Raw genomic sequence first — 27,903 nt, 5'->3', positions numbered from 1 at the left:
TAATTCACGCCACACCAGCTTAGATTCCACGGGCTTCAACAGAAATGGCCTAGGACTGTTTGAGGCCCTTGCCCAGTTACTTTTTTGCATTCTCAACACTGGAGAACCTATAGGGCTTGCATAGAGATGTGGGGACCCTGACACAGTGATTGATCTGGCTCTGATAAATAAAGATGCCAGGGATTTGGCCGCTTGGAGGAGGAGCTACCATGTTGGAAGGGATCACTTCATATGTGAAGTATGCTTCTTTTACCAGCTCCATCATGTCACTCCTTCAAGGAAGAAGGCCTTGTACAGTCAGAGGGACAAAACTGGGGTTTTGAGCTACTAGCAAGGATAGGATCAGGAGAGAGAAACATCCAAGGACCATAATCACACGTAAAAATGCTCTGACCGGTGGAATCCTGACGTGGATCCAGTCTGGAAAGAAAAGAACAGAAAGAAAAGAGAGTTTAAGCAGTGCAGGGGCACTGCTAACTTGGAAGTCTTCACCAAGCTAAGAATTAAACGTAACCAGGCTATCTCAAGGTTCAAGAGAACTGCAGCTAGAACCATCAGGACACAATATTGGATATTAAGTTACATGATAAGTCCAACCTCAACACCAGGGAGTTTTGGAAGTTCCATAACAAGCTGAAAGCTCGGAGGTCTTCTGGAAGAACCACTTCGTATAACGACTCTGGAGAAGTACTATTCACTGATGAGGACCAAGGAAAAGATTATCTTCCTAGATTCTTCAATTAAAGTAGTCACAATGACCAGGACCACAGGACAGCGGAAGGAATCAAATTGGAGAGATGGTTAAGGTGAGTGAGCCCATGCAGTACTTCAACATGGAAAGTGTGACGGATGCCATCAGGACCAGCAAGGAAGAAGTACCCAGACCAGATGACATCACTGTCAAGAATGTTAAAGACCTGCCAATAGAGGTGATCCAGAGTTAAGCAAAGGCTTAAGAACAGAGCTGGAAGTCAGGAGTCATCCCAGAAGTCTGGACAGATGCTTTCATAAGTGCTGTGCCAAAGCCAGGAAAAGACTACAAAAACCTCAAGGGATAGTGTATCATTGTGATACAGAACTTTATTGAAAAGATTTCTGAGAGAGTTGTTGCTTGCTACATCATCAAACAGGTTGAGCACCTGCTTCCTGATATTGTTCAAGGATACAGACCTCAACGTAATACTTGTGTCATTACCGCCAGCTTCACAGCAGAAACGTGGTCTAGTTTTGAACGGAAAGAGAACACTTTAGCAGTAGCTCTTGATCTTGAAGATGCCTAGAATAAGGTGCGACTTTCTCTCCTCGCTGACAAGATGTTGCACTTGGGACTCCCAACTTTGTGTATCAGATGGATTATGTCAGCCCTCAGCCAGCGCCGTGTCATTATGAAACATCATAAATGGAGGTCAGACTGGTCAACCATAACCACTGGCCTCCCACAGGGTTCATCTCTGTCATCTGTCCTTTTTAATATTTACACCCTTGATCTAGCAAGGCTGGACAGACCTGACATCAGAATCAAAACCTTTGCTAATGATATCTTGATTCATACCAGCGGGACAACTAGAGAAATGGTAACAAGTAGGATTCAACCAAGGCTGGACAACATAAGAGACTGGTGTAAAGATAATGGCACGATGATTAATCCAGAGAAGGCCAAAGTATTGTTCCTTACTCTCAACAACCGTGCTGACACATGCATTTCCATTTTAACCTTCGGAGACACAGAAATTACACAGGAGGACTTATTGTGCTATCTGAACTTCTCCCAGCATGTGGATGAATTCATTGTCAGGGCCACAAAAGGAATGAATGCCCTTTGTGCTGCAGCAGGCAGGCATGCTGAGGAATGTCACTTGAACATGCTGTACAGAAGCCTTATGCTTTCAGTGGTTCATTATGCACTGCCCCTGGCACAACTCAGCGACAACGAACTTGGAGAGCTGAAAAGGCTGCAGAACGCATGTCTCAGGATCACCACAGGTTGCATCAAATCAACTTCAGTGCCAGTACTCTCTCATCTCACTGAATTTCCAAGTATCAAGGACAGACAAACATCACAAAGAGGCATACAGTTTGCCAAGGCTTGACAAAAGCCAAGGCATGGACTTCACATACTAATAAGGAAGTACTCTTTCACTGCTGAATCATCCAACCAACAAAGACGTTCTCTACGCCACACAAGATTTGAAGTAGCACCTAGGTCTCATCTAAAGAGGAAGTCGTGGCTTGAAGTAGCTGCACTGGGTTGCAAGAAGATCTCCAATTCATATTCTCTTTCCAACCAAGCTCCATGGTTTTGGTCTACAGAAGAGGAATGGCCGTGCCAACTGCAGTGATTGTCAAGTTCAACAGAGATTTTAGAGAGCGGCCTCAAGGTGTAGCAGAAACAGCATGCCAGGAGATGTTCCAGGAATTTGGATAGAAGGGAAATCTCATCATTGCAACACATGGCTCGTTCACACTAGAGATTATGAGAACTGGTTGGGGATTTGCTGTTTTTTTGGATGGCACACCCATAACTGAGAAGTCTGGAGCATGCAATGCACCCTGTACACCAGTAGCACCAGAAACGAATTTAAGGCGGTCAAGTAAGCTCTTGGATGGCTTGTCCGAGAATCCCCTGATGTCACCGCAGTTGTGTTTGCCACCTACTCTGTGGCAGTGTTGCAGAGAATCTAGAATGACTGGCTACTTGATGGGTAGAGAGAGGCTGCACCTTATCTCCATGATAAATCTCCCACCTTTGTGTATGTCCCAGGCCATGCTGCTGTCAAGTACAATGAGAAGGTTGACCAACTTGCAGCAGCAGCAGAACCAACAGGCCAGATATTATTATTTACTCAAGATATAACACTCTTGTGCCAGCAATCAGCACGCCAGAGCATCAGAGGTCTCTCATGCACTCAGAAGAGGGGTATAGAATTCTCAGCCTCAAAACCCTTTTGGCATCACTGGTGACAGTTACAACAGAGGCCCAGACAGAGGTCACAGGAATCAGCTGATTATCGGCAACATTAGCAGAAGTACACTCGACCTCCTGTTCACTGGAAGGGTCAAGATGGAGAGGATTTATGGTCCGCTGGACACACCCTCCGGGATGCCACTGACCAACACAAGTAACCCAATAATGGAAGCTATCAGTTTCTCTTGTCAGGAGCGCTTAAACTTAATGTCTTCTGTTGAGCTTCTTTGATTGGAAAGTTTGATGTAATTGTGGATTCGATACCATAGAACTGTCAAATTGAATAGATATCATTCTATCGGCATGTTGGAGTAGTACTGTAACGTCTTGCATGCCTTACTTTCACACTTGAGTTATTGGATGATCTGTGTCATTTCTTTAGTGTCACAAAATTCAAGGAATCCTCAAAAGTAAGCTGTATATTTCATTTTCATCACTCTCCAATGGAATTGGATAATAAATCCTCCCCTTTTCTTTCTTCGTTCCTTTAATTTGCTCTGTACCTGTTTTCCATCTGCTTTTTCTGCCATTTTGACCTCTTGGTTTAAATTGTTGCATCCATACTGACATCGAGGGCATTTCCCACAGGTACTGCACATAGGCACTTCACACTTACAAACCATTTTCTTATTTTCCTGTACTAACATTGCTGTATTTGTACAGGATCGAAATCATTACTTACTGAATGTTGATAGCATGTCAATATCTATTTTGTGGCCAGCCGTGGATCCGGTTTTTACAAAAGGTGCAGCAGTCGTTTACTTTGTTGTACAATCAGGTTTTGGTAAAAGTGCTAGCCAATAAATAAATAATCCAAAATAACTTATAAAATTAAATTCTGCAAATTCTTGGGTTAATCTGGCTCTGGATAGGCATCCTTTCTTGAGACTTCATTCACCTTTTGATACTCCATGCAGAACCTTGTCTTTTGAAAAAGATAGATCAGTATTTGGTTCTATTACTCCATGCTCCTTCATTGCTTGTATATTTTTGAAAACATAAGTATGCTTTACAAATGTGAACTGCCTAACTGATATACTGGGGCTGAATTTCCAGTTCACTCTTATGATATATTTTATTTGTTAAGCCTAAGTAATGAGGTCCACTGGAGAAAGCATTTTGATATTCCATAAGCAAATGATGTAACCTGTAGCACTGTTCAGCTCCTGTAAGTGAGGTTGCAAACCGCCATATATGAAGATTTGATACCAAACTTTCTACATCTTACCTCAAAGATTACTACTTCTGATAGTTTTTGGTTCTAATTTACACATTCCACTTTTTAAAAGAATCAGTAAGTCAGTATTCAATAACCTATATCAGGGTAAAATATGTGGAAGTTATTCTCCTGAAATCTTTCGACCCATCTTGCTATGTGGCTCTCTTTGTTGTAAAAATTAACCAGTCATTTCAATGCCACATGATCTATCTAAAGTATACATTTTTGCTCATATGGATAATAATGGAAATAACTTAGGTCTTAAACAACATTTAGTGTCTCTTTCCAAATGAGATAAATCCCTCAATTTTGCAATGTCCTTTATTTTGCTGTAATACAGCCTCACATCTTGTTATGTCCATTCCAAATATGACTCGAATTTCATGATTTGTTGTGTTCATGGTTGTAAAGATTACAATTTTATTCTTAAGATTTGTAAGACTTTTACAACCATTAACCCAACAGCACATGTTGGAGTGTTTGGTTTCACTAGAGCTCATTTACTAGATGTTAGTCTATTATTTACAGGCCCTGATATGAGTATTTCACATCTTGGTGGTCCAATGACTACTATTCTTGTTCAGGAATTGTTATGCAGCACAAAAATACTTCCTGTTGATATACTCTGAAGCTAATCTAATCTCCGACCGTGTTTTTGTATTATGTCAGTTTCCCATTTGCACTTTTCTTTGATGTCAATTATCCACATATTATAAGCTGTTGGGAATCTTCTCACAGTAAGAGTAATTTCTCATTTCTCTAGAACTTTATACCCACTTGTGTTTACATCATTCCATTTTTCATCATTACTGGAGGCAAAATTCAATCTCTCATTAGCAAATTTGGTCTAACTATTGTATCTGTAGTTTGATCTACAGATATAGTAGATAACTATATTTACTATATAGATAAAAACAATTAAAAACAATTTTAACAGTGCCAGTCAAAATTCTTCAAAGTTTGTCATCCATAAACACATTGATTCATGAGCAATCAATTTCTTGTTTTATTTGGAACAGAGTCCAATTAATTTCTATTTTTCAATGTCTATTTAGTTCTTTGTAGTTCCTTTGATCTGGTTGAGCTCGAAACTTCCTCCATAATGTCTTGTTTACTTGATGTATTAACAGCTTTTGGTTCATTACCCCTCTTCATTATAATGCCCATCTTTCCTACATTAATAACAGTTGCTTCTGACATCTTTTGTGAGGAGCTTTTATTACACATAGGATTTTGCCTGCAGTTCATAGCAGTATGATTTTTATATTTGAAACATTTACTAATTTGTGGTATATCTTCTCAGTTCTGTGGAATTAGTTGATTAAGTAATGCTTTCAGTTCTTCTAGACTACTGTCAGAGTAAGTGAATGTTTTAATGCTACTTGATCAGATCATCTTGTAACTTCTAGAAGGCGACTTTAGTTATTTATCTGAGTCCTTAATGGACTTTAAGTTTCCTCATCCACTAAACAGGGAGTTTCCTTTAAAAATTACACCTACTTTGTTTAAACCTAATTTTCATAATATGTTACGGCATCTCTAAATTAATCACATGCCAATAAATTCACCATTCCAAGTGGAACATTTGAGTAAAATAATTGTTGTTGTTTTTTCCAAATTGTTTGCAAGTTCTGCCAAGGTCTCATTTTTCATGATAACCTGAATCTTTGCTTTGGACACTTCATTCTAGTAAGTTACTCTAAACCTGTTAGATAAGGCAGCTACTAACGCTTGACATTTGTTATTGAAATCAGCTGCAATGTTGCATAATGTCAGTAAAGCTGATCCTTTTAAATGGGCAGCTAGATGAATACCACGTTTTTCACTATTCCACTCTTTCACTCTGGAAATTGTTTTGAACAAAACCTAATATACGCTTCCCATGACACAGCAGTCCATTGGATTTTTAATTGGGTAATGCTGCTGAGCTGCTCAGATAAATTTTGAAACTGAATTGGTCGATGCCTTTGTCGGAGTTATTCCAAAAAGATCTTGTAGTCACAGATATCAGAGCAGTAGTAGAAGTATATACAAAATAGTTTCACCTATTTCATATTTTATAATAAATAATGTTTTAGGTTGTCATATTTGGGAAAATGCACAAAGAAATGTAACGGATTTGATTTGCACATTATTCAAATGAAGTACGAGGGCTGTTCAAAAAATATGCGGACTGACGTCATAAAACAAAATGTACTTTATTTAGAAGTTACAGGTCTGAAACCCCTTTAAAGTACTCTCCTCCCCAACGCACACACTTATCCTAACGGTGTTTTCACTTGTTGAAACAGTCCTGGTGCGTTTCTTTTGTAATGTCCTCCAGCTCCTTCGTCGCATTTGCCTTAATCTCGGGAATCGTCTCAAATCTTCTTCCTTTCAAGGGTCTTTTGAGTTTGGGGAACAAGAAAAAATCGCAAGGAGCAAGCTCAGGTGAGTAGGGGGGGTGGGGAAGAACAGCGATCGAGTGTTTGACCAAAAACTCACGAGTTCTGAGGGCTGAATTTCGCAGCAACGCGGTGCATCTTCAATTTTTCGGTCAAAATCTCGTAACAAGATCCAACTGATATCCCACACTCTTCAGCAAGCTCCCTGACAGTCAGACGTCGATTTGCCCGCACCAGGGTGTTGATTTTGTCGACGTGTGGGTCGTCAGTTGACGTGGAAGGACGTCCAGGACGCTCATCATCTTCAATGGACTGTCGACCATCCTTAAAACGTTCATGCCACTTGAAACATGCCGTACGCTTCATAGCAACATCACCGTAAGCCGTGTTAAGCATAGCAAAAGTTTCAGTCGCAGATTTTCCAAGTTTAACACAAAATTTCACAGCAAGTCGTTGTTCTTTCAGGTCATTCATTCTGAAATCCGCCAAGCGAAAAAATCGCACTTCACTTACAACCGCGTAGCTAATACACAAATGAAGATATCTGCAATCGGGAAATGCCGTCGTAATCAGCTGATCTGTGTGAACCTAGCGACACCAAGCGGATTCCCCTGGAACCAACTGGAGCCGCGCAATTCAAACAGTCCGCGTATTTTTTGAGCAGACCTCGTGTTCCGTCATTGGTATTTTTTTTCTTTTACTCTTTCAGTTGAGTCATTATAGCCTTTTTTTTACTTTTTGATGTCTTTCTGCACCTTAAAATTGTATTTTCTTAATATACTCATGGATCTTGTCTACAATTATATTTATGTTAATTCTTAATTCTTCTTTAAATAATACATCTCTTTCTTTAAATTCTTGTTTGTTATCTTTTGATCTTCTTTTAATTTTTTACAAATTTTCTCTAACTCCTCTTTTAATATTTATTTTTATCCTTCTTCCATTTATTTTATATCATCCTAATTTTCTGTTTCTTTCTTCATAATAAGTTAATTATTTATTGTTTCTAGCATAGTTTCAATTTCCTCTCATATTCATTTTGTCATCTTAAAGCTTACTCAAAGTTCTACTTTATTTTCGCTAAAATAATCCCGCTTTTCTTTGTAATGCCTTCTATTGTAAAGAATGTTTTTAATTACTTCATAAAAATAATACCAAGTCGAGTCCACATAACGATAATAAATTAATTTATATATTTGATAACGTTTGATACAAAACAGGCTACATTTATGTGGAGGTAAAACTTCACAAACAAAATTTCAACAGAAATTTCAAAACTAATGATATGTATTCTTTTAACTTATAAACTTACTTACAGACTTTGTCGCTAATCAAGCGATAAAGCATAACGGCTTGCTAATTTATTGATCAACAAACACAATAACTCTGTCAAGCTCACTACTAACATTGAACCGAATATTTAATTGATGTATTGCTTCAATGAATAGCTCACTAACTGTCGTTTATATAGCTCTTGTTTCATACTAACAACTCAAAATTTTCTAGACTATTACATGATCATTACGATTAGTTCATTCTAGCAAACAAACATCTAAAATAAAATAAAAAATAGATTACAACACTATGAAACTGTAATAACTATAACATTTGGTTATGATTGAGACATAATAAAGAAATTTCTGTTTTAAAAGGTTGAAGTAAGTATTGAGCAACAATAAAAAAATAAATGTACACAGTTAATTGTGAAATGCTATAGTGCTGGCATCATATAAAGAACAAAATGTAATTAAACTTAATTACTTAACTTGTAACTCACAACAGCGTTAAACAGGGAACTCAAGTAACAGTTTATGGGACTAATAAATAATGTAACAATGATAAAAAATTTTAAAAATGCAATTAATTTACAAAACATACAACAAAATACTAAAATGAAAAAGAATTAAAAATAAAATATAAAATACAAATAGGTAAATATAATACAATTAAAACAAATTAAAAGCTACGAAGTATAAAATTAAAAACAAAAAATTGCAGTTTCAACAGTTTAACTGAAATGTATTTTCATCACATAACCCAATAAAAAAGCAGTTAGTATGGACAGAAGAAGGCAAACAGATATTTGTCTATCTAGTGAAAATAATAAAATATTTATTATAGTATTTGTTGCACAAATGTGTTAAATTAATTGAGTGAACCATGGGAACTCCGTCTTGAACTTCAATGCCATTGCTACACACCAATATCAAAATTTTGTGGGTACTTGAGTTTTTAGACGAACGCTACACTAATCATTTGAGAAAATATAATATACTTGCATATATAAAAACACTTTCCCGAATATCACTAGTCATGATTCTAGAAGATAATCATTTTATTTAACTAGCGATAAATGAAACACAACAAGGCTCCCAGTAAACAGGCCATTTCTATGCAACTCGCATCCCAAGCTGACAAAGGGCCAAGATAACTCGAATCTCTTATTATCTCTCTAGTTCATGTATATCATAGACTATGCTATGATTGTACTTAAAATATAAACTTTATAGAATTTCATGTGGAAAAGAAAGATAAGTACTTCTGTTATAAATAATAATTACTGATACTTCACGAATAACAACAAAAACAATAAAATACGAACATTATGAGAAAAGATGGGAGGGTTCAGGTAAGTCCTAGACATGGGAATAAATAACACCACGTTATCCTGTTTCATAATGAAAATGGTTTATGTAATTCCCTCCTGTCGATTTATTCAAGTATTGTAGTTCGTGTCTCACGCTTTATGTGTATTTTAAACACTTTCTACTTAAACAGCTTTACGATGACACGTTCGAAATTTGTGATTAATATTCCATAAAATGACTAGGGAGATAAAAGACTGCTTTTCATCCTTTCGCTTCTATACAGTGTGTTAAATTTATCTGTAGTATGTTCGAGAAATATATGCAAAAGTTAGTTAAAACTAGTAAATGGTATAGATCATCTCTAAAGGATGAAACAAGAAATGTCTAATTTATCAGTCATGACAGGTAGGCGCTCCTAAGATTAAGGGTGTATCACTATCTTTCCATCACAAAGGCTTGTAACTGATAAAAGATAGCGAGTGTTGTTCGTTGTTCTGATTCCAATAATACAATCATAGGTGTCGTATCTTTGAACAGAAGCAAATGCTGTTAACTAGTTCTTTAGGTTGTTTTTTTTTTGACATCGTAATAATTCTATATATTATTCATTCCTTACCATACCAGGTTAGTTGAAATCACAGCATGTGCTTTTATTAATCAGTAAATTAGTTTAAATCTAAACTTTTAGCTAGAAATGATCATAACTGAATATCATTGAATATTTTGTGTTGAAGATTATACCTAGTACGAAAGATAGCACAGAAAATGTGATTAAAGAAATTGCAGTTTTCCAAAAAAAAATTACTGCTCTTAATTTACAATTAAACGGAACTGTAAACTCAGATAAGTATTATAATTATTCACCTTTATAGATTACTTAGTTATGTATAAATACACTACCAGAAAACAAATATTTATTTGAATATTAAAGCGGCATAACTCAGTTAAATTATTTTACGTAAATTCATTAAAACAAGAGAGCGAATAACGCAGGTTGTCCTATTTCCTTGATCAAATATATCTTTATCTTTAAGTGGATTAAAAATACTGTTTTAAAATTTCTAATGGAGATAAGATGATCTTAATTTCATAACATAACTAAAGATAAAACAGTGTAATATTCACTCCCATTCTCAAAACAGATTTTATTAATTTAAAAGGACATTTAATCATTGATACTCCGATGGTAGACACGGCAGATAGCCCGATGTAGTTTTGATCTATTACAGACAAACAAATTTAATCATTGAAAATTCTTTGTTTGAGCGTATTAATGTCACTATATGCACTTAAGTTCTGTTGTTGTTGTTTGTTGTTTTTGAATTAAGCACAAAGCCACTCATCTGCCCATCACGGGTATCGAAACCCGGTTTTTAGCGTTGTAAGTCCGCAAACATACCGCTGAGCCACTGGGGGTCCACTTAAGTTCTCCTGCCCGCCTATACAAAACCGTTTAATTAATTATTTCATATGCGCGCGCGCGTGTGTTTTCTAAACTGAAGATTGTCATTTAAAAGAGCAGCTCAAGAGTTGACTGGGGGTGGTGAGACTAGTTGCCTTCCGTCTTCTCTTACACTGCTAAATTAGGGACGGCTAGTGCAGATAGCCCTTTGCGCAAGATTCAAAAACCAAAACAAAATTCTCATGTGATACAGTTACGTAATAATTTTACTTCGTTGACTGGCCAATCTTTTCGCCTTAGTTAACGAAATAAAATGGTTGACTTTGGAGAAAATACAAACACTTAATTAGGAATGGCAGGTTTAAGAACATTAGGAATTCATCAGTTTCTAATACAAATTTAAGAAGTCCAACTCCATTTTATCACAAATAATAAATGACTCATTTTTAAAACTTGTTTGCAAATTATTATTTTACTGTACAAAATAAATAAATCATTTAACATTTTATATTTATTTGGAAAAGGAAAAATATAAAGCTATTTTAGATTAATTTTGATGAAGAGACATAAATCATTACACTCGTTTATATTGATTAGAATTATTTTTACACTTAGTAATTTTTATTACGCCAGTACTTACACTTAGTTATTGTTTTTTATTTAGTTCCGTCTTGGCCTGGTGGCTGTGACACTCAACTTACAATATGTTGGGTGGTATTATGAAGTTAATGTCAACCGCACTATTCATTCGTTAAAAGTATACCATGAAATAGCAATGGATGATGTTGACTAGCGCCATTCATCTTATGTATTACTTCAAAACTAGGGTCTGCTATCGCATATTTCCCTCAAGCAGTGTTGCGTTAAGTTCATCAAATAAACACCAAACATTTGCATCTACTGAAATAATTCATTTGCTGTACCGACAGTTGTAATATTTTTAATTAGTGAATGCCACACAAAAAAAAGAGAAAGATATAACAACAGCTGAAAAATAATTCCATGTGATGTCCGTCGATATACAAGAATGAAATTTTATTTGAACCAAGTGAAATATATTTTCTTTACAGTTTTTACACTTTTAATCTCTGGGTGGACGTGGTGTAATGGTAACTGTGCTAAGACAGTGCGAGAATTCGTATTTCGTGTTTCGTTATCAAAGAAATATATTTACCCCGATGCGGCCACAATGAGCTGAAAGAGCAACAGTTGAATTCCAGTATTCAATCAGCTAAGAGTCGGTAGTAAGAGCTATTGAATACCTGACTTCTCTCTCTAGACTCAGTCCAAATTTAGAGACGGATTAAGTAAATAGCTTTCTATATAGCTTTGCGCTAATCTATATAAATATAATAGCACTGTCTGTTGTATGCTCGTGTAATTACTTCGCAGGATGTGGATAGATCTTTATAAAATATGGTATAGAGTTTTTCTGGGTCCATTGGATGTTACGTACGAATTTTCTGCTTTGCGTTTTTTCCTTTTACTACCTCTACTTTACTGCCTGTGGATGAATTTTCACCAAATGTGGCATGAAGGTTTGTTGTGTCCATGGAAAGATACATTCACATCTTTAGTTTTGTAGTTTTATGAACGTTTTTTTCTCTGTATTTTACAATTACATATAAGGGAAACAACACTTCGTGTCCTAAGATAACTCTTCATTAATCATGAATTTACATAACTTCTGTCTAGGGGTACTCCAAATAATATTTTAACAAAAATTGAAACTTTTAGTCTAAAGGTTAAGACATGATGCACCTCAAGGTCGAATAAATGGTCTGAAATTTACCATACAATAATTTCGCTGTTCCTAGTGCAGAGACTCGAACCTCAGGTTTCAGCGTTGTAAGTCCGTAAACGTGCCGCTAACACATCAAGACAGCTACTTTGGTGTAAGAAAACACACGCACATATTAATCTCCAAATAATCTAGATACAGGTACAAGTGACGGAGACTGTTTTCACCTCTGTGTGTGTCAGCAAGATTTCTCAAAAACGGCGAGATAAAATTTGACGAAAGTTGGTATACATTTGGACTATGGCCCAAAAGTTAGAAGTGCTTAGTTTATGAAGTCACTGCAAAGTCACGAAAACCCAAACAATCTCTGTTAATATAGGGATTGGTTTTTCACATTTTTTTTGTTTTGTAACTCAGTCAAAAATGATTTGATTTTATTGAAACTTGGCAGACCTCTGTAGGACATTATTCTTTACCACCCTGCCATAAATGGTGGTCCGTGTTTGTTGATAAGAACGAACATACGCTTACATTTTCTTATTTTTTTAAAAATCAAATATGATCAACGTGAGTGGCAGAGGTATGCACTTTACTAAGTGCCCCCTACTTCATTTATTGTTTGTTTGTCCTAAATGTTACTAGAATTGCAGAAACCCTATAATTATTTTGCAAAAACAAACAACAACACATACATTTACGATTTTTGGTGCCATGTAAATTGAACAGACCGGAAGCGAGACATTACGGTTGGTTTGGGTTTCACACAAGTTTGTAATGGGTCTGAAGCGAGAACGAAAACAATAAATCAACATGAAAGTGCATTACCCGTTCTAAGATTTAGAAGGTTAAGTATAGCTACCATGACAAATACTCTCATTGTTGATGACCCATACCAAACGGAACTGCACACATCGTTAGCAGCAACAGAGATGCAGTTTCAATTTACTCTCTACATCATGACTTCCTTCTGACGCCATTAGTCCAAGCGTTACGCTGTTGTGACTGTCTAGTCAATTTACACCAACACAGGAAGTGGATCTAGTGTTTTGCTTCTTGTGGCTATGCTGCTTAAACGTCAGATCTCTTCACTCCAAGTGTCAAAAACCACACCACAACAGAAAGTGATATACTTATGAGGAAGGAAGAGGACATGCTCTCTGTAGAACGTTTCGGAAAAGTCGAGTTCTCGTTGCCTTATGAAATTCCTTGTTCGTTTAGAGAAGATAATTTAGGCTAAAGTTAATACAAGTTTAACTGTTTCTCTAGTATTAAAATTAATCCTATTTTACCTCTTCTCTAGAATAAATAGCACTGCTACTTTGCTATACACATTAAATATATCGTTTTGATTTGAAATAAAAGCGGATGTCCTATCATACAAGAGAAGGCCATACGATAAACCGATATAATACTAAAACAATATGACACATGAGATGATAGAAAAACATAAAAAAATTTCTCCGGCTACCTCGACTATAACACATTTAATCAACTTGACATAGAAGTCAGTAAGTCTGGAATAGCACTCTTTAAAATGTTCAAAACGTTATTTAATTCGGATTATAAATGGGATAGTTGTTTTGGAATTTCGCACAAAGCTACTCGAGGGCTATCTGTGCTAGCCGTCCCTAATTTAGCAGTGTAAGACTAGGGGGAAGGCAGCTAGTCATCACCACTCACCGCCAACTCTTGGGCTACTCTTTTACCAACGAATAGTGGGATTGGCTGTAACATTATACGCCCCCACAGCTGGGAGGGCGAGCATGTTTAGCGCGACGCGGGCGCAAACCCGCGACCCTCGGATTACGAGTCACACGCCTTACGCGCTTGGCCAGGCCAGGCCAAATGGGATAGACCCAGTCGGATGGATAACACACCAAACTTTCATCAAGTTTGTTTTGAATTTCGCACAAAGCTATTCGGAGGTTATCTGCACTGGCAGTTCCTAACTGAGCAGTGGTAGAATGAAGAAAATCCAACTAGTCAACACCACCCACAACCGACGCTTCGGCTACTATTTTGCTGACGAATAGTGGGATTGACCTTCACATTATAGCGCTCCTGCAGTTGAAAGGGTAAGCATGTTCAAGGATAGAGATTCGAACCCACGATCCGCATATTGCAAATCGAGCACACTAATCGCCAGGACATGCTGCAGGGTGGCCCGTAAGTCCCTACCCATCCATATGTTATTATGTTATATTCAATTATAATGACGATGAGTTGAAGGAAGCTGTTACCGCGGCATTTGGAACAATAATCCCTGCTATGTTGAGGAAAATGTCTCACAGAACATGGCGTCGCATAATATTATGCAGCGAGAATGAGGGATAGCACACAGATACACTGGATACATAAGATATATGGATGGGTATGGAATTACGGATCACCCTGTAGAAAACTTCCATTAAGAAGATCTGTGCAGAATCAAATGCTGGTCACTAACATCAAGGAATTGTTCTTTTCAGGATTTCCATGAAGACAACAGTAGATAAGCAGTAGGAACGTAGGATAAAAACCAGTTAGTAATTAGTAACTAGCTATAAAAATGAAATACTAGTTCATACTTACACTTTGGTGATTGTATAGCGTACTAACGATGGCAACGGTAGAAATCCGATCACTACAATGCCGTAAGTAGACGAGTGAAAATATTATTATAATCTAATCAAGTTTTCCATATAGGCGTAGCATCTAAAGTTATATCTCAGTAGAAACAATTATTGTATTAATAATTAAGAAACGTCTGTATTTATCACTTTGTTAAAATGAGGAGTTAACACAGCCAGACAATACACTGTAGGGGACAGTACTATTGTATTTTTAACCTTGAGTAATTAACAGCAGGACATTTTTAAGAAAAGGAGAGACTCTGTGCCTGTAACTTGTCCGACTTGCACTGTTTTGTAAAAATTCTTTGTTATGTGGCTATGGATGTATTAGTCAAAATTTAGGTTCTAAAAAAATCCGTTCTGTGAATATTTCTCTCGGTGTTAGAACGTGAAATTTTAGAAATTAAGCAGATAACTGCTGAATTCGCCTGACATTTAATATTGAAAAGTAAATAAAAATGTATCTTAATAAAAATTATTGCATTTGGACAAAGCTAATGCAATGTACCACAGTGTTTTCATTTCCATAAATCGCTAGTCACTTTAAGCATAATACCACAGAAACTATTTCTAGATATATCGAAAATTGGCATAGATAAGTGACTTGAAAAATGTTAGTTATATTGACATAAACATTATAATAAAACTGCCAGAGTTTAACTTTAAAGAGCCTCAAAACAGCATAAATACATTTTGCTTAGATCATATAGATCACATTTATTGATAGATTCTGGTCACAAACAGCTGCACAGTATAAAAGTAATTCAACTTAAGCTAGTGTAAGATAGAAAGTGACGTCGGAATTCAAGAGCTAGTTAATCTAATTGAAATTAGGTCGAATTACATCATAATAAACTTATTATTAAAACTATTCAGAAGCTGTAAAACTGTATAAATTAATCAATATGATTTTGTCACTTTCCAAATAGAGACAGATAGATATGTACCCCCTTTTTTTATCACCTTTGTAGCAAAGGAATGTTGAATAAGTAATGATACTTCATGATCACGTTAAATATTTCATCAGGCCAATATCTGACATTTCCATTGTCGTATTAACTCTGAACGCACTGTTACGGATTCGACAAATTATGTTACGGCATAATTCTAATAACTTGTGAGTAGAAGTAAAGTCAACCACACTATAACCACTATATTCGTGACGATAAGACCTTTTGCCCAATACAGGCACACGAAACTGGCTGAGATCAACGAACATTGTAGGGGTATATTGGTGTTTATATCATCATTTGCATAAATAACAAGCATTTGTGTCGGAGTGTATAACTAGAGAATAGGTAATTTTTATTATTTCGCTAAAGGAAGGTATTTTACTATTAGATAATTTATGAGATGTCGTTTATCAGATACTTTAAAAATATCTTCTTTTGATATCGTTATGCATTTGTATAGCTATATCTTCAATCTTTATAATAATTCGACATGAACAATAACAGCATTCTTCAAGTATCAAAACGGACAAACTTTCCCTCATCACTGCTCGAGTCAAGTTTCAAGTGCTCGTTATCACCGCAATATTTGTCTTGCTTGTACTTGTATTTAATTGTACGCATGCTTGTAAGATACACAGAAAAAAAGCCAAAACTAAAAAATTATGTTGTCGCTTCAACATATGTCATTAGCATATGGTATGCTACTTCACAATAAGTCGTATGATTAAAAGAATGAATCAGTCGATATTTTAATACACTATTAATCCATATCAAATATTAAAAATGTAAACGCTGGTAGATTAAAATTATTTAAATATTTGATTTTTTGCTCATAGTTAAGCACAAAACTACACAATAAGTTATCTGCTGTGTGCCCAGCACGAGTATTGAGGCCTAGGTTTTAACGTTATAACTCACTATTTATGCCAGAAGAGGTCAGGTTTAGCAATAGACTAGATTTAGTCAGTGTCAATAGAAATTCTAAGAAACGTATGAGTGAAAGCAAAGTAGAACACGTCATAATATGTCAATCATATTAGATCTACCATATACAGTGCCGACATGACCTTTGACCTTGTATCAGGACTCATGAGGCCGTTGAGACATGACAGACAGATTAGTTGTTCAAGCCTTGAATGGCAGCCATCATCAATTTACGCTGCTACCTACAGCATTCCTGCTGTTTAAGGGTTAAATGATATTTATAGTATCAATTTTCATGAACAACAACCCTACAAGTTAGCCGTCGACGAAAAGAGAGCTGAAAAAATATATCATTTAAGTCAATAAATCTCTTTTCTTGAATGACGGCGAAATGAAATAGAAGCACTAGTTTTTAAAATTGATTTATCTTTTCTTTTAAACTAAGGATTGGGAAAGAAAAAGGAGCATTAGTGCATTATAGTTTGTCTTTTATATTATTATATCTTTTCTTTTGAACCTGTATGTTTATTGTTAAATGTAAAGCTACAAGATGATCTATCTGTAGTATGTCCGCCACAAGTAACGAAACCTGGTTTTTTACCATTTAAAGTCTTCAAACGTACGCTGAGCCAACGAGACGCTTCTTTAGAATTAACTTAAAAGTAAAACAAGAAAGTTAGTAGCACAGAATACGCAATGTGGATATTAGTTGTTTGTACTGAACATATACAATACTTATTATTTTATTTTCATAAATTTGGAACATAAAATTACGCTTTTGTTGTTGTAATAATTAGTCTTTACTTACAACTTACAATTTTATCACAATTATTTTCTCTGTTATACCATAATCAATGTCACATCGAACATGCTAGTCACTCACTCGCAAGTACTGACCATTATGGAATTAGTGGTAAAGCACTACACATCCCCCCCATAGAATAGTAAAACAGATCTATTTAGCACAAATAAACCTCAGTTATTAAATCCATATCAGTTATTACGCGGGTCTTAAACGTGTCTACCTATCATGAATCAGTTAAGCTTTGTGCAGCTAGGAGACTGGTGAAATGAATGTTACAAATGTTTCCCACACAGAAACATCTGAAAACGTCCTTGAGTTAGTTAACATTACTAATGATATTTTCTTTTATGTTCGCGCGGGTCATAAACACGTGCTACCGTACATAGTTAGAGACCCATGTATAGTCCCAGATGAAGGCGTAGCGTGAGAAAAGTTCTGTGTTGGGTCAAGTGAACTTTAAATTAAATATACGATGTCTTTCATAAAATATATAATAATCAGGGAAAACCTGGTTCCTGAATATGAACGAGTCAGAGACTCGTAGCACGAGGTTTCTCAATTCCTAGTATTTAGAGACCACGCGTTCCCACCAGCAAACCGTCACTATCCTCCCTTTCACTCATCAGGCCTTCATTCTTTCCCTCCAGAGAGGAAGGGGGCTCAGGGAGCATTAATAAGTGTAAACATACACGAGTCAATATTAGTCGCCTAGGTTACAGTATGCTATCCACGTTCGCTTAAATGAAATGTTTTACTATTTTCTATCTCTAAATCTGTTTGTTTGTTCCGCTCTGTCCCTTTATTTGACAAACAAAACAAAATAAGTAACTAATACAATAGTAACAGTTAATTACACATCTTTTACAAACAATATCGAAAAAAGGACCTAGAAAAGTAAAGGCAGCAATGTTTACTAATTTTCAAGCGAAACAAACAATAATTGTTGGGTCTTTCTTTATGTAAATGTTTAACTAATCACTTTTTCTATATGATGTTTTATCAGACCATTAATTTTATGAAGCTGTTAATCTAGGTGTTCATTTTGTGAGACTACTATTAGGCTATTAATATTGAAAAGACTTTTAATGGGTCATTTCTTGTGCTTCAAGTGTGGTGTGCATATTAGTACCATAACAAAGCCATGCTTACTTTTCACGTTTTTGTTTAATGCGCTGACATTATTGTTCGAAACTTGTAGTATAATACAGAGTAGTAATTCCTTTAATAAAATCTACTAGATAGCCAAAGCGGAGGTTGTGTTTCCTTTTTCACTGAACAAACTCATTATAAAATAAAGACAAATAAAATTACTTCATATAAAAACTTAGCATACAAATCAAACAATCTCGAGCGGTAAGCGTTGTGAATAACATATAATTCCTGCTTCTTTCGAAAGTTTCTATTGTATAACTGATGTAAAGAACAAAATAATTAATTTACTCTACACATGCGAAACAGATCGTATAAACAAAAGTGGCTGACGTTTTACGGTGTCGAGCTGCCATCTGTGAACAATGCTGTGAAAAAACCTTGAGATGTCAGCTATCTTTTTAAATAATTTTAACTTCAATTGCAAAATGCTTCCCAAAGAAAACTTACTTATTTTTTACCATGTTGTGTTGTGACTAGGTAAATTTACAAAGGCTAAAATATACTGAGTTCTAGTGATCTAAAACCGACTTCAATTAACAACAATTACTGACAGCTCCTGATCTTCAACGGCAAACATTTTCTAGCTTAGACGTTGTCATAATAACCTATTAATAACGATGACACTTTGTAGAATGGACGGCAACTGCCTGTTGTGAAGACACAAGTGTAGAGAACGACGTTTCGAAAGTCCTCCGGACTGACCTGAAAACGAAAAGCAGAAGACTTTCGAAACGTCGTTTTCTACACTTGTGTCTCCACAACAGGCAGTTGCCGTCCTTTCTACAACGTTTCATCATTAATGCTCTGCCTAAACAATCTATCAACGAAAACATATTAATAAATTTAAAGTTATGTTTAATATGCTTCTCGTTGAATCTGTATGCCTTCTGTTTGTTTTTGAATTTCGCGCAAATCTACTCGAGGGCTATCTGCGCTAGCCATCTCTACTTTAACAGTGTAAGACTAGAGGGAAGGCAACTAGTCATCACCACCCACCACCAACTGTTGGGCTACTCTTTTACCAACGAATAGTGGGATTGATCGTCACATTATACGCCCCACGGCTGAAAGGGCGAGCATGTTTGATGGGACAGGGATTCGAACCCGCGACCATCGGATTATGAGTCGAGTGCCTTAACCTTGTATGCTTTCTATTGTACATAAAAATAGCCACACAAACTCTGTTTAACAACAACAAGAAGTAAACTTGTAATTAACAAAAGACCATTTATTTTGCAAAATAATTTTCATATGTCACAACAACCAACTGAAGATACATCTAACTAGTATACATGGATAAATTTTGACTAAAACAGCAGTTAAATTCATCCAGTAAACACAAACTGTTGCTCCGCTCTTCAATAATACCGCAAGAAATGTAATTTGATTTTGTTTAAAAATAGTGAATAATAAAATTTAAAGAACAGCAAACTTATTAAAAATTTCATGAATACATTACAATAAAATTGTATAAAATTTGTTATGTTTATTAATCTTAATAAGAGAAAAATAGTTATAATTCTACTTAATGGTTCAAGTATCGAGCAAAAACAAACTGTAAAGACAGTATACAACCAAAAAAATGTCGATTGCAAATTGACATATATTTAGAATCACCATTGTTCATTATGTACCAAAGTAGCACGAATGTACAATATTAAAAGAAATTAATGTTTTTCTTTGAATGTTTATCTGAATTTTTACTGATGAAATTCTATAAAAATCCATTCACGACATTCAGATATGTATATATGCAATATCTATAGTAGGACAGTTAAATAAAATTGGACATGTTATAAAGTAATATTTATACAGTTCGAGATTATGTTCATATTAAATTATCGACTTAATTTCAAATATCCCAATTAAATGTAGGCCGGGTGTGGTCAAGTGATTAGTGTATCGAAGAATCCTCTATCCAAGACTTAAGGTCATTTATAAAAGTCATAGAAGTAATAGGCAATCTCATTATTTGGCTCAAAGATCTGGACAAAGTCCAGAACAAAACCGTAAAACTCACCTCAGAAACAAAACCAACAGTATAACATTACACTATTGTTTACCATTTATTTTTAAAGTTAATTGAAAAATAATTTACACTCGGATGAAACTTGTCATTAAACATAAAATTAGTCCCCCAGTAGCTCAGCGGTATGTCTGCGGACTTACAACGCTAAAATCCGGGTTTCGATACCCGTGGCGGGCAGAGCACAGATAGCCCATTGTATAGCTTTGTGCTTAATTCAAAAACAGCAACAACAACAACAAACATTAAATTCAGGCCCGGCATGGCCAGGTGGGTTAAGGCGTTAGACTCGTTATATGAGGGTTGCGGGTTCGAATCCCCGTCTCACCAAACATGCTTGCCCTTTCAGCCGTGGGGGCGTTATAATATGATGGTCAAGCCCACTATTTTTTGGTAAAAGAGTAGCCAAAGAGTTGGGGGTGGGCGGTGAAGACTAGCTGCTTTGCCTTTAGTCTTACACTGCTAAATTAGGAACGGTTAGCGCAGATAGCCTTCGTGTAGCTTTGCGCGAAATTCAAAAACAAAACAAACAAACAAACATAATATTCTGTTGAATTCAAATTCGCTCAAAAATCTGGTCCTAAAATAAGGTCAATAATAAATAAAAATTATCTAGAAACCCATTATATCAAAATCATTTTAAAATGACATGCAATAACTGTTCAGAATTTTGCATCGATAAAACTGAAAGAAAATTAGACCAAGAAACAACAAACATAAATTAATGGAGGTTAACTGAACAAAATAGCTCTGCCTTAAATTTACATTACCGGGTACCTTTATTAAAACGTTAAACAATCTTCGGTTATATGAATTCTTTATTATATTCTGTATATACACATATATATATTCCTATGTCTGTGTAAAATACTCGTATTTGATGATGACATAAACTTGTCTGGAGGTTGTACATACATTTGTAATAAAGTCTCTTTTATTACCCATCCAAACCGTCTCTAAGCTTGTAGCCATCGGTACCTTGCTTGTTGGTTTCCCTCTGGTCAATTGTTCAAAAGTGGGTATGGTTCTACTTGATTCTTAGGAACCTCTGATTAAGTCATTCATCTCAGGTGAGTATAAAGTACAGTTCAGTTATAAATATTCAGATAGTGTTTGATACATAACATGTAATTCTACTGATTGCCAAGCTAAACAATAGATTATCTGCACTCTGGAGAATCGAACCTCGATTTTAGCGTTGTATGTATTAACTTACCGCAAACCCACCTGAGGACCAGTGATCATTACAAATATCTACATAGGCCAATTATAACATCTGTGTAAGAAACACTTATTTCCTTTCAAGAACAACAGTTCTTAAAAATGGAATATTAATGTATATAGAGATAGATAGCCAAAATTTAACAGTTTTTAGTGTTCTTACCATTGTGATACTTCGCACCTCGGAACGAATTTTAAAACTTAAAAACTATTCACAACAGCAATTCATTACTAATACATTATCGAATAAATTGTATTAAAACCCTGACTAGTTATCGCTGTACTGACCTAAGCTTCGTTGCTCTGGCTTTCTAAAGAAAACTTCTGCAGAATTTACTTTTCTTTACGATAATTTATATGTTTTACTTCAAAGCTGCAGACATGAGCGGTAAGTGATAAGAAATGATCAATGTAAATCTATTTAAGTCTATAACTTGGCGCTGGATCCTGTTTAGTATAAAATTGTTCTTATCTATTTGAAATCTATCTTTGGTGAATCCACTAGAGTTCTACCAAATTTCATTAGAATTCATTAAACAGTTCCTCATAAGGATTTGTGACAACAAACACACGGACAACTTTGCTTTTATAAACAGATTCGAAACACTGTCAACATTTTATGAGTTCGAAGAAATTAGTTTAAGTTTCCAATAGTAATTTAGTAACAATATATGTACATTTTTAACTAAACGGCAGTGGAACTGACTGATAAAAATGGTCACTGTTTAGATATCACTTATGGTGCTAAGAGTAAGGAATACATAATAATAATATAGTATCACAACAATTTTCATATTATGATTCACTGTAAGTAAATTACAAACGATCCAACCAGTTACTATACCTGCAAATACGTAAGTCCATATTTCGAAAACCTATACAATACAAACTTTATTTTAAACCTTCTAGAGGTTAATTAACTACTTCTTCAATACAGGTTTAAATAATTTAAACAAAAAATTAATAACCAAATGACTATACAGAATATATGATTTAGTTAAGTAAAGCAGCACCAATAAATCACCATGTTATGAACGTTATCTGCTTCTTTTATTCGATTAACAATAAACAGCCGTGACCATCAACAGTAAAAAAGGGAGTATACTCTTTATTTATATTATTAGCGTGGAAACATACATTCCAAGATTTTCAAAAACTAAATATTTTATAACCTTACACTTATTTATAATCTTTTATGATATACTAATAAATATGACAGTTAGTGAATGCTGCTGTCACCATCATCATTAAAATATTTGTCTTTCTAGCTAGCTCGAGGACAACTACGTTCAACTCAGCATTACAAAATGCGCTAGGTTTCAGAATTCTACTTCTTTACATTAATATCAATAAACGTTTTGTGTCTGTTTCTCCACGAACTCCTCTCACTGTTTTCCAGATAACTGTTCAAATTTTGGTATGTGGACTGGTAAGTGGCCTGCTAGTAAAACCCACACCCTCCCCCAATAATGTTAAGAAGGTCGTCCAGGCATAAAGAAGGCTATGAGTAGATTGTCAGTTTCTACAAATGGGATCAGGAACCATGGAATGTTCATTCGGGCACAGACCCCATATGGAAATAATTCAGGATAATAGAAGAGCTCATTTGGAAGATTGGGGTCTCTGTGAATCATAAGAGGGTCTTTCAACTTTACAGTGAAGCACGAATATTTCATGCTAGTCTAAATAATTAAAGCTCAATTCTTGTTTCGATGTATATAACAAAATAAAAGTTATTCCAGAAAGCAACTTTTGCATCTTTATTCCATTATTTTATATCGACTATAATTGAAATATATTTGAAGAATGCCACTTTTTTGAAAAAGAGAAAACTGGGAGAAGGCACGATTCGAACTTGTAATGCTGCTTGTCGCACAGATATTTTAACCAATTAAAATATATAACATGGAATTTTAAAACTGTCTAAATCATTCAATTACTAAATTTCAATGACATGCATGATTCTAGTGATTCCCATTGCCTGTAAAAACTCAGCATATTTAAAAGTCCTTTTTTTTCTCTAGGTGTGAGGAGAACACTATATATATTTATTGAGCGACACGCTGTCCTCTGATATTGTGCAAAGGAAATGTAATGAGTTAAAGAATTTATTTAATAAATCAATATTTTTGAAATGTCATTGTGAAATTACAAGATGGGAATTTCAGTAGGAATCTGTTGTAAGTTTTAAGTTATTTGAAGGATGTTCATTAATTATAACCTGACACGACTGGCATACAAAAAGCAAAATACCGTCTATTTCTGAGTACCTCTTTTAAGTATATAGGTATCAGTTGTTTACGTTTATGTGCTTATGCAATCAAACGAATCACAGAAATATAGAGTAAGTCATGAATACGACTGAGAAGCACTTTAAATATCAAAACTTGGTTTTATAAACCACAAATAAGTTTAGTACCCAAGTTAAAAGTATGTAACGTCGAGTTATTTTGAGATATATAACAGACAGTTCACACTACGTTAAAGTTTCAGTTTATTTGTTTTGGAACAAAGCCACATTGGGTTGTATGTTTTGTTCACTGCTGGAAATCAAACCTAGTTTTTAGCGTTGTAAGTCTGTATACTTACCGCTGTCCCACTAGGGACAAACTGCTAGTATCTGAAGGTTGTGTGCTGAGTTTCTCTCTAAAGTTATAGAGTATTTGTTTGTTTGTTGTTTAAACTACAGAATGAGCTACGTATTTGTGCTGTGCCCACCAAACTTAGTTACTATTGTTATAAGTTTTCGGACTTACAGCTAAACTACTGGAGGAGAGGGCAATTGTACAGTGATATCATACATATGAATGTGAAAATGTTAACGAACAGCACCAGTTCATTATTAGGGCTCATTGAATTTTGTCAATTCTTAAAGCTGGCCATGTTATATCATACTTAAAACAACTTATTTGTCTTTCGAAAGGACTCTCGACTAGAGGCGATTGCTAGCGTTTCTAGCTGTACAAAAACTGTAATACTTTGTATAAGAAATGCGTTGTGATATCAGTACACAGCTTGGTGAAATCTTGAACAATGTGATAAAGATACATGAAACATAGATGACATATAAAGCAATTTTGTAAATACAAAATATTTTCTCCCTGTGCACGAAACAAGAAGATTATCTTGGACTTGGTTTTTGTTAGAATTGTGAAATTAATGTGTTAAATGGATTGAACAAAACATCTGTCACAATTTCTCTTATACCAGGAAAACACCACGGACATGTGGCTGGATATAAGCTACAGTTTAGTACACAAACATTTCATACTTTATTATGGAAATAACTTATCCTGTAAACTTTCATTCATTCAGGCAGTCGCATGTGTTCACTATTATCAGTTGTAAAACAGCGTGTACCAAACCGCGAAAAACGATTATATGTAAACTTTCTCAACGACTCCTCAGTTGTGAAGCAAACAGGATTGAGTGACCACCGGCTATTTCACAGACATCTGTTTGCTGAACACTATTCTAAATAAATTCTCATGTCTCTGGTTTTGGTCCAGTTTTCAGACGGTTACCTTGCTGTGACTCTGCGTCAACTGACTTCCCTCTGGACCTTTAGTTTAAAATTACGAACAACTAGACCAAGAGTAGCTTTGTACGAACATTCGAAAAGAAACAAACAAATATGCTTGTACAAAAGAACGGGATATAATGTTTAGTTAGCGTAATTCCAACGTAAGATTGTATTACAGAAATCTCCGAATCAAATACTTCAATATTAGCATAAAAATGACAACCTTTTCTCTTATGTGCACATGCTAAACGTAGACAAGTTTGTTCGTTTCAAAATTTTTGTGCAATAAAACTGAACGTCTTACAGATCGTTACTACTAGGGTTCGTATCTCATCATAGTAGTCGATACAATACGCATATATACCGAAGTTTTACCAACAGTTTATTACAAAGTTTGACAGTCTTGTCTGTAATTTATTATCAATGTTATTAACATTATCTTATATAAGTACTTCATACTTTACAGTGCTTTTTAAAATTCTTAGCTTTGATCAACTAACTGGCAGCTTAAAACAGTTAATATCTGTCTATATTTTTGTTATTGTTAATATGTTGTGTTACTTTGTACGTAATGTTTTTGATAAAACAAAGGAAGACAACATGTAGCACTCAATACTTATCTTCCTTTATTGAATCATTAATTTGTAAAAAAAATACTTTAGTAGAAATTCTGATTTTTCTGTACAAAAGACTTACAATGCTTACTGAAAGTTTCCCACACTTCGCGAAGATACATAAATCGTATCGGACGATGTATCAATACAATTGTAGGACGGCCTCACGACACGATACTCGTATCGTATCACTGTATCACCTCACCTTTAATTACTACTACGTATTGTCCTACTTCAAGAGTGGATACAAGTAATATTAGATCTAGAGAAAATACAATTTTATATATACGACATTGTCATTAAATATTTGTTTGATTGAAGAGATTTCTTATACTTAGCAAAAGCGATATAAGTATTCCATTAAAATTACTATGAGTTTAGGTCATACTATTTATTATTTGTGATAGTTAGATCTCTGTTAAGTAAATATAAAAAGTTATTTTAAGGACCAAGACAAGCGCACTGAGATAACTAGTAGTTTAAAACAATAGCAATAAATAAACTAAGGAAAAGAACAAACTAGTTTTACTTTGAATCGAATAGTACGTACTTTTTTACAAATTTGTAAGACTAAAAATATAAAATACTATTTTGGTGAAGAACACTTACACCTTTATTATAAAAGAGCAGAGAAAGGAACAAATTATATGTTTAAAAAAAGTCCAGGAATTAAAAAGAGAGAGAGAGAAAACCAATAAAAGATTAATACTACATTACAGTTTTAACTACTTGTTGATAAATAAAAAAAAATTATTAAATAATGATGAATAGCGGTCTAGAATTTTAAATTAAACAAGTGTGCAATGATTTGATATAAGATAAAAAAGAAAGGTTGATGAATGTGAATTACGAATTATATATGTACCCAAATGGGACAGTGGTAAGTTTATGTACTTACAACTCAAAAAAGATGAGTTTGATTTTCCTCGTTGGACATACTAGAGAGCCTGATGTGGTCTTGCTATAAGAAGAAACACACGTACAGAAACGTATCATACAGTGGTAGAAAATACCTGAAAGAAACTATATGGAAAAGCTTAAAATATAATGCCAACAGACTGTGATAACAATTAAAATATAAAACTTTAAAAACGACGAGAAAACGGTCAAACAAGTAAAATAACCTTGTAAACATTATGAACTATATTAAAAAGATGCCGGGTGTGGGTCAGCGATAAGTTTACAAACTTAAACTCTAAAATACTGGGCTCGAATCCCGCTTTAGACAGAGTACAGAATGACCCAATATGTGATTTTGCGGTTAAGAAAAACACGAAATAAAAACAACAACCACTTTTAAAATGATTTTTGAAAACAAGGATATATCATATGTAATAAACTTATTGAAAGTAATTTATATGTGCGTGTCTAATGATTTATATGAAGAATAGAAGGAATAACTTGATTTTACTTCTGTAGATATTTTACTAATTTCAGATAAAAATAATTCTTTTGTAGATAACTTTAGCATACAGAAAATAACATTTACTCATGAAATGCTATTTATTTCAATCTAGTTATTTATGAAAATAAAAGATTGATGAACTCTGCTGTTCTGCCAATAAATTGCTATTGCCTCAAGTTTTCAGTTTGTTAACAAGGGCAAAATAAAAGACAATTTATGAAACATCAACAGGCAATCTACACATTTTTTATAAACTACATACTCACTCTCAACATCAAGAAACCAAATATTAAGATACTTCAAGACCACATATTAAAAATAAAATAATGATAGACAATCCTGGTCTAACAGACATTGTATAATTACTGA

At 34.7% G+C, this 27,903-nt stretch overlaps 1 protein-coding gene across 7 annotated transcripts in view; it reads left to right on the top strand.

The window, feature by feature from the left end:
• Window positions 1-27,903, top strand: part of LOC143225469 (uncharacterized) — a 159,926-nt gene that overhangs the window by 123,984 nt on the left and 8,039 nt on the right. For 2 of the 7 annotated variants that reach the window (XR_013013862.1, XR_013013861.1), the window contains one exon: window positions 23,392-23,732. The exons of 4 other annotated variants lie outside the window; for them this stretch is intronic. Coding sequence is in view for 1 of the 3 variants with exons in the window: in XM_076454942.1 (XP_076311057.1) it covers window positions 11,223-11,247 (25 nt within the window). In the remaining 2 variants the exon portion in view is untranslated. Of the gene's footprint in view, window positions 1-11,222; window positions 18,836-23,391; window positions 23,733-27,903 lie in introns of those variants that run through there. One more of the 7 variants, XM_076454942.1, reaches the window with a different exon arrangement.

Source organism: Tachypleus tridentatus, chromosome 9 (genome assembly GCF_004210375.1).
Source record: "Tachypleus tridentatus isolate NWPU-2018 chromosome 9, ASM421037v1, whole genome shotgun sequence".
NCBI classification, from domain to species: Eukaryota; Metazoa; Arthropoda; class Merostomata; order Xiphosura; family Limulidae; genus Tachypleus; species Tachypleus tridentatus.
Note: the sequence above shows the minus strand (reverse complement) of the source record. Positions and strands in the feature narration are given on the sequence as shown.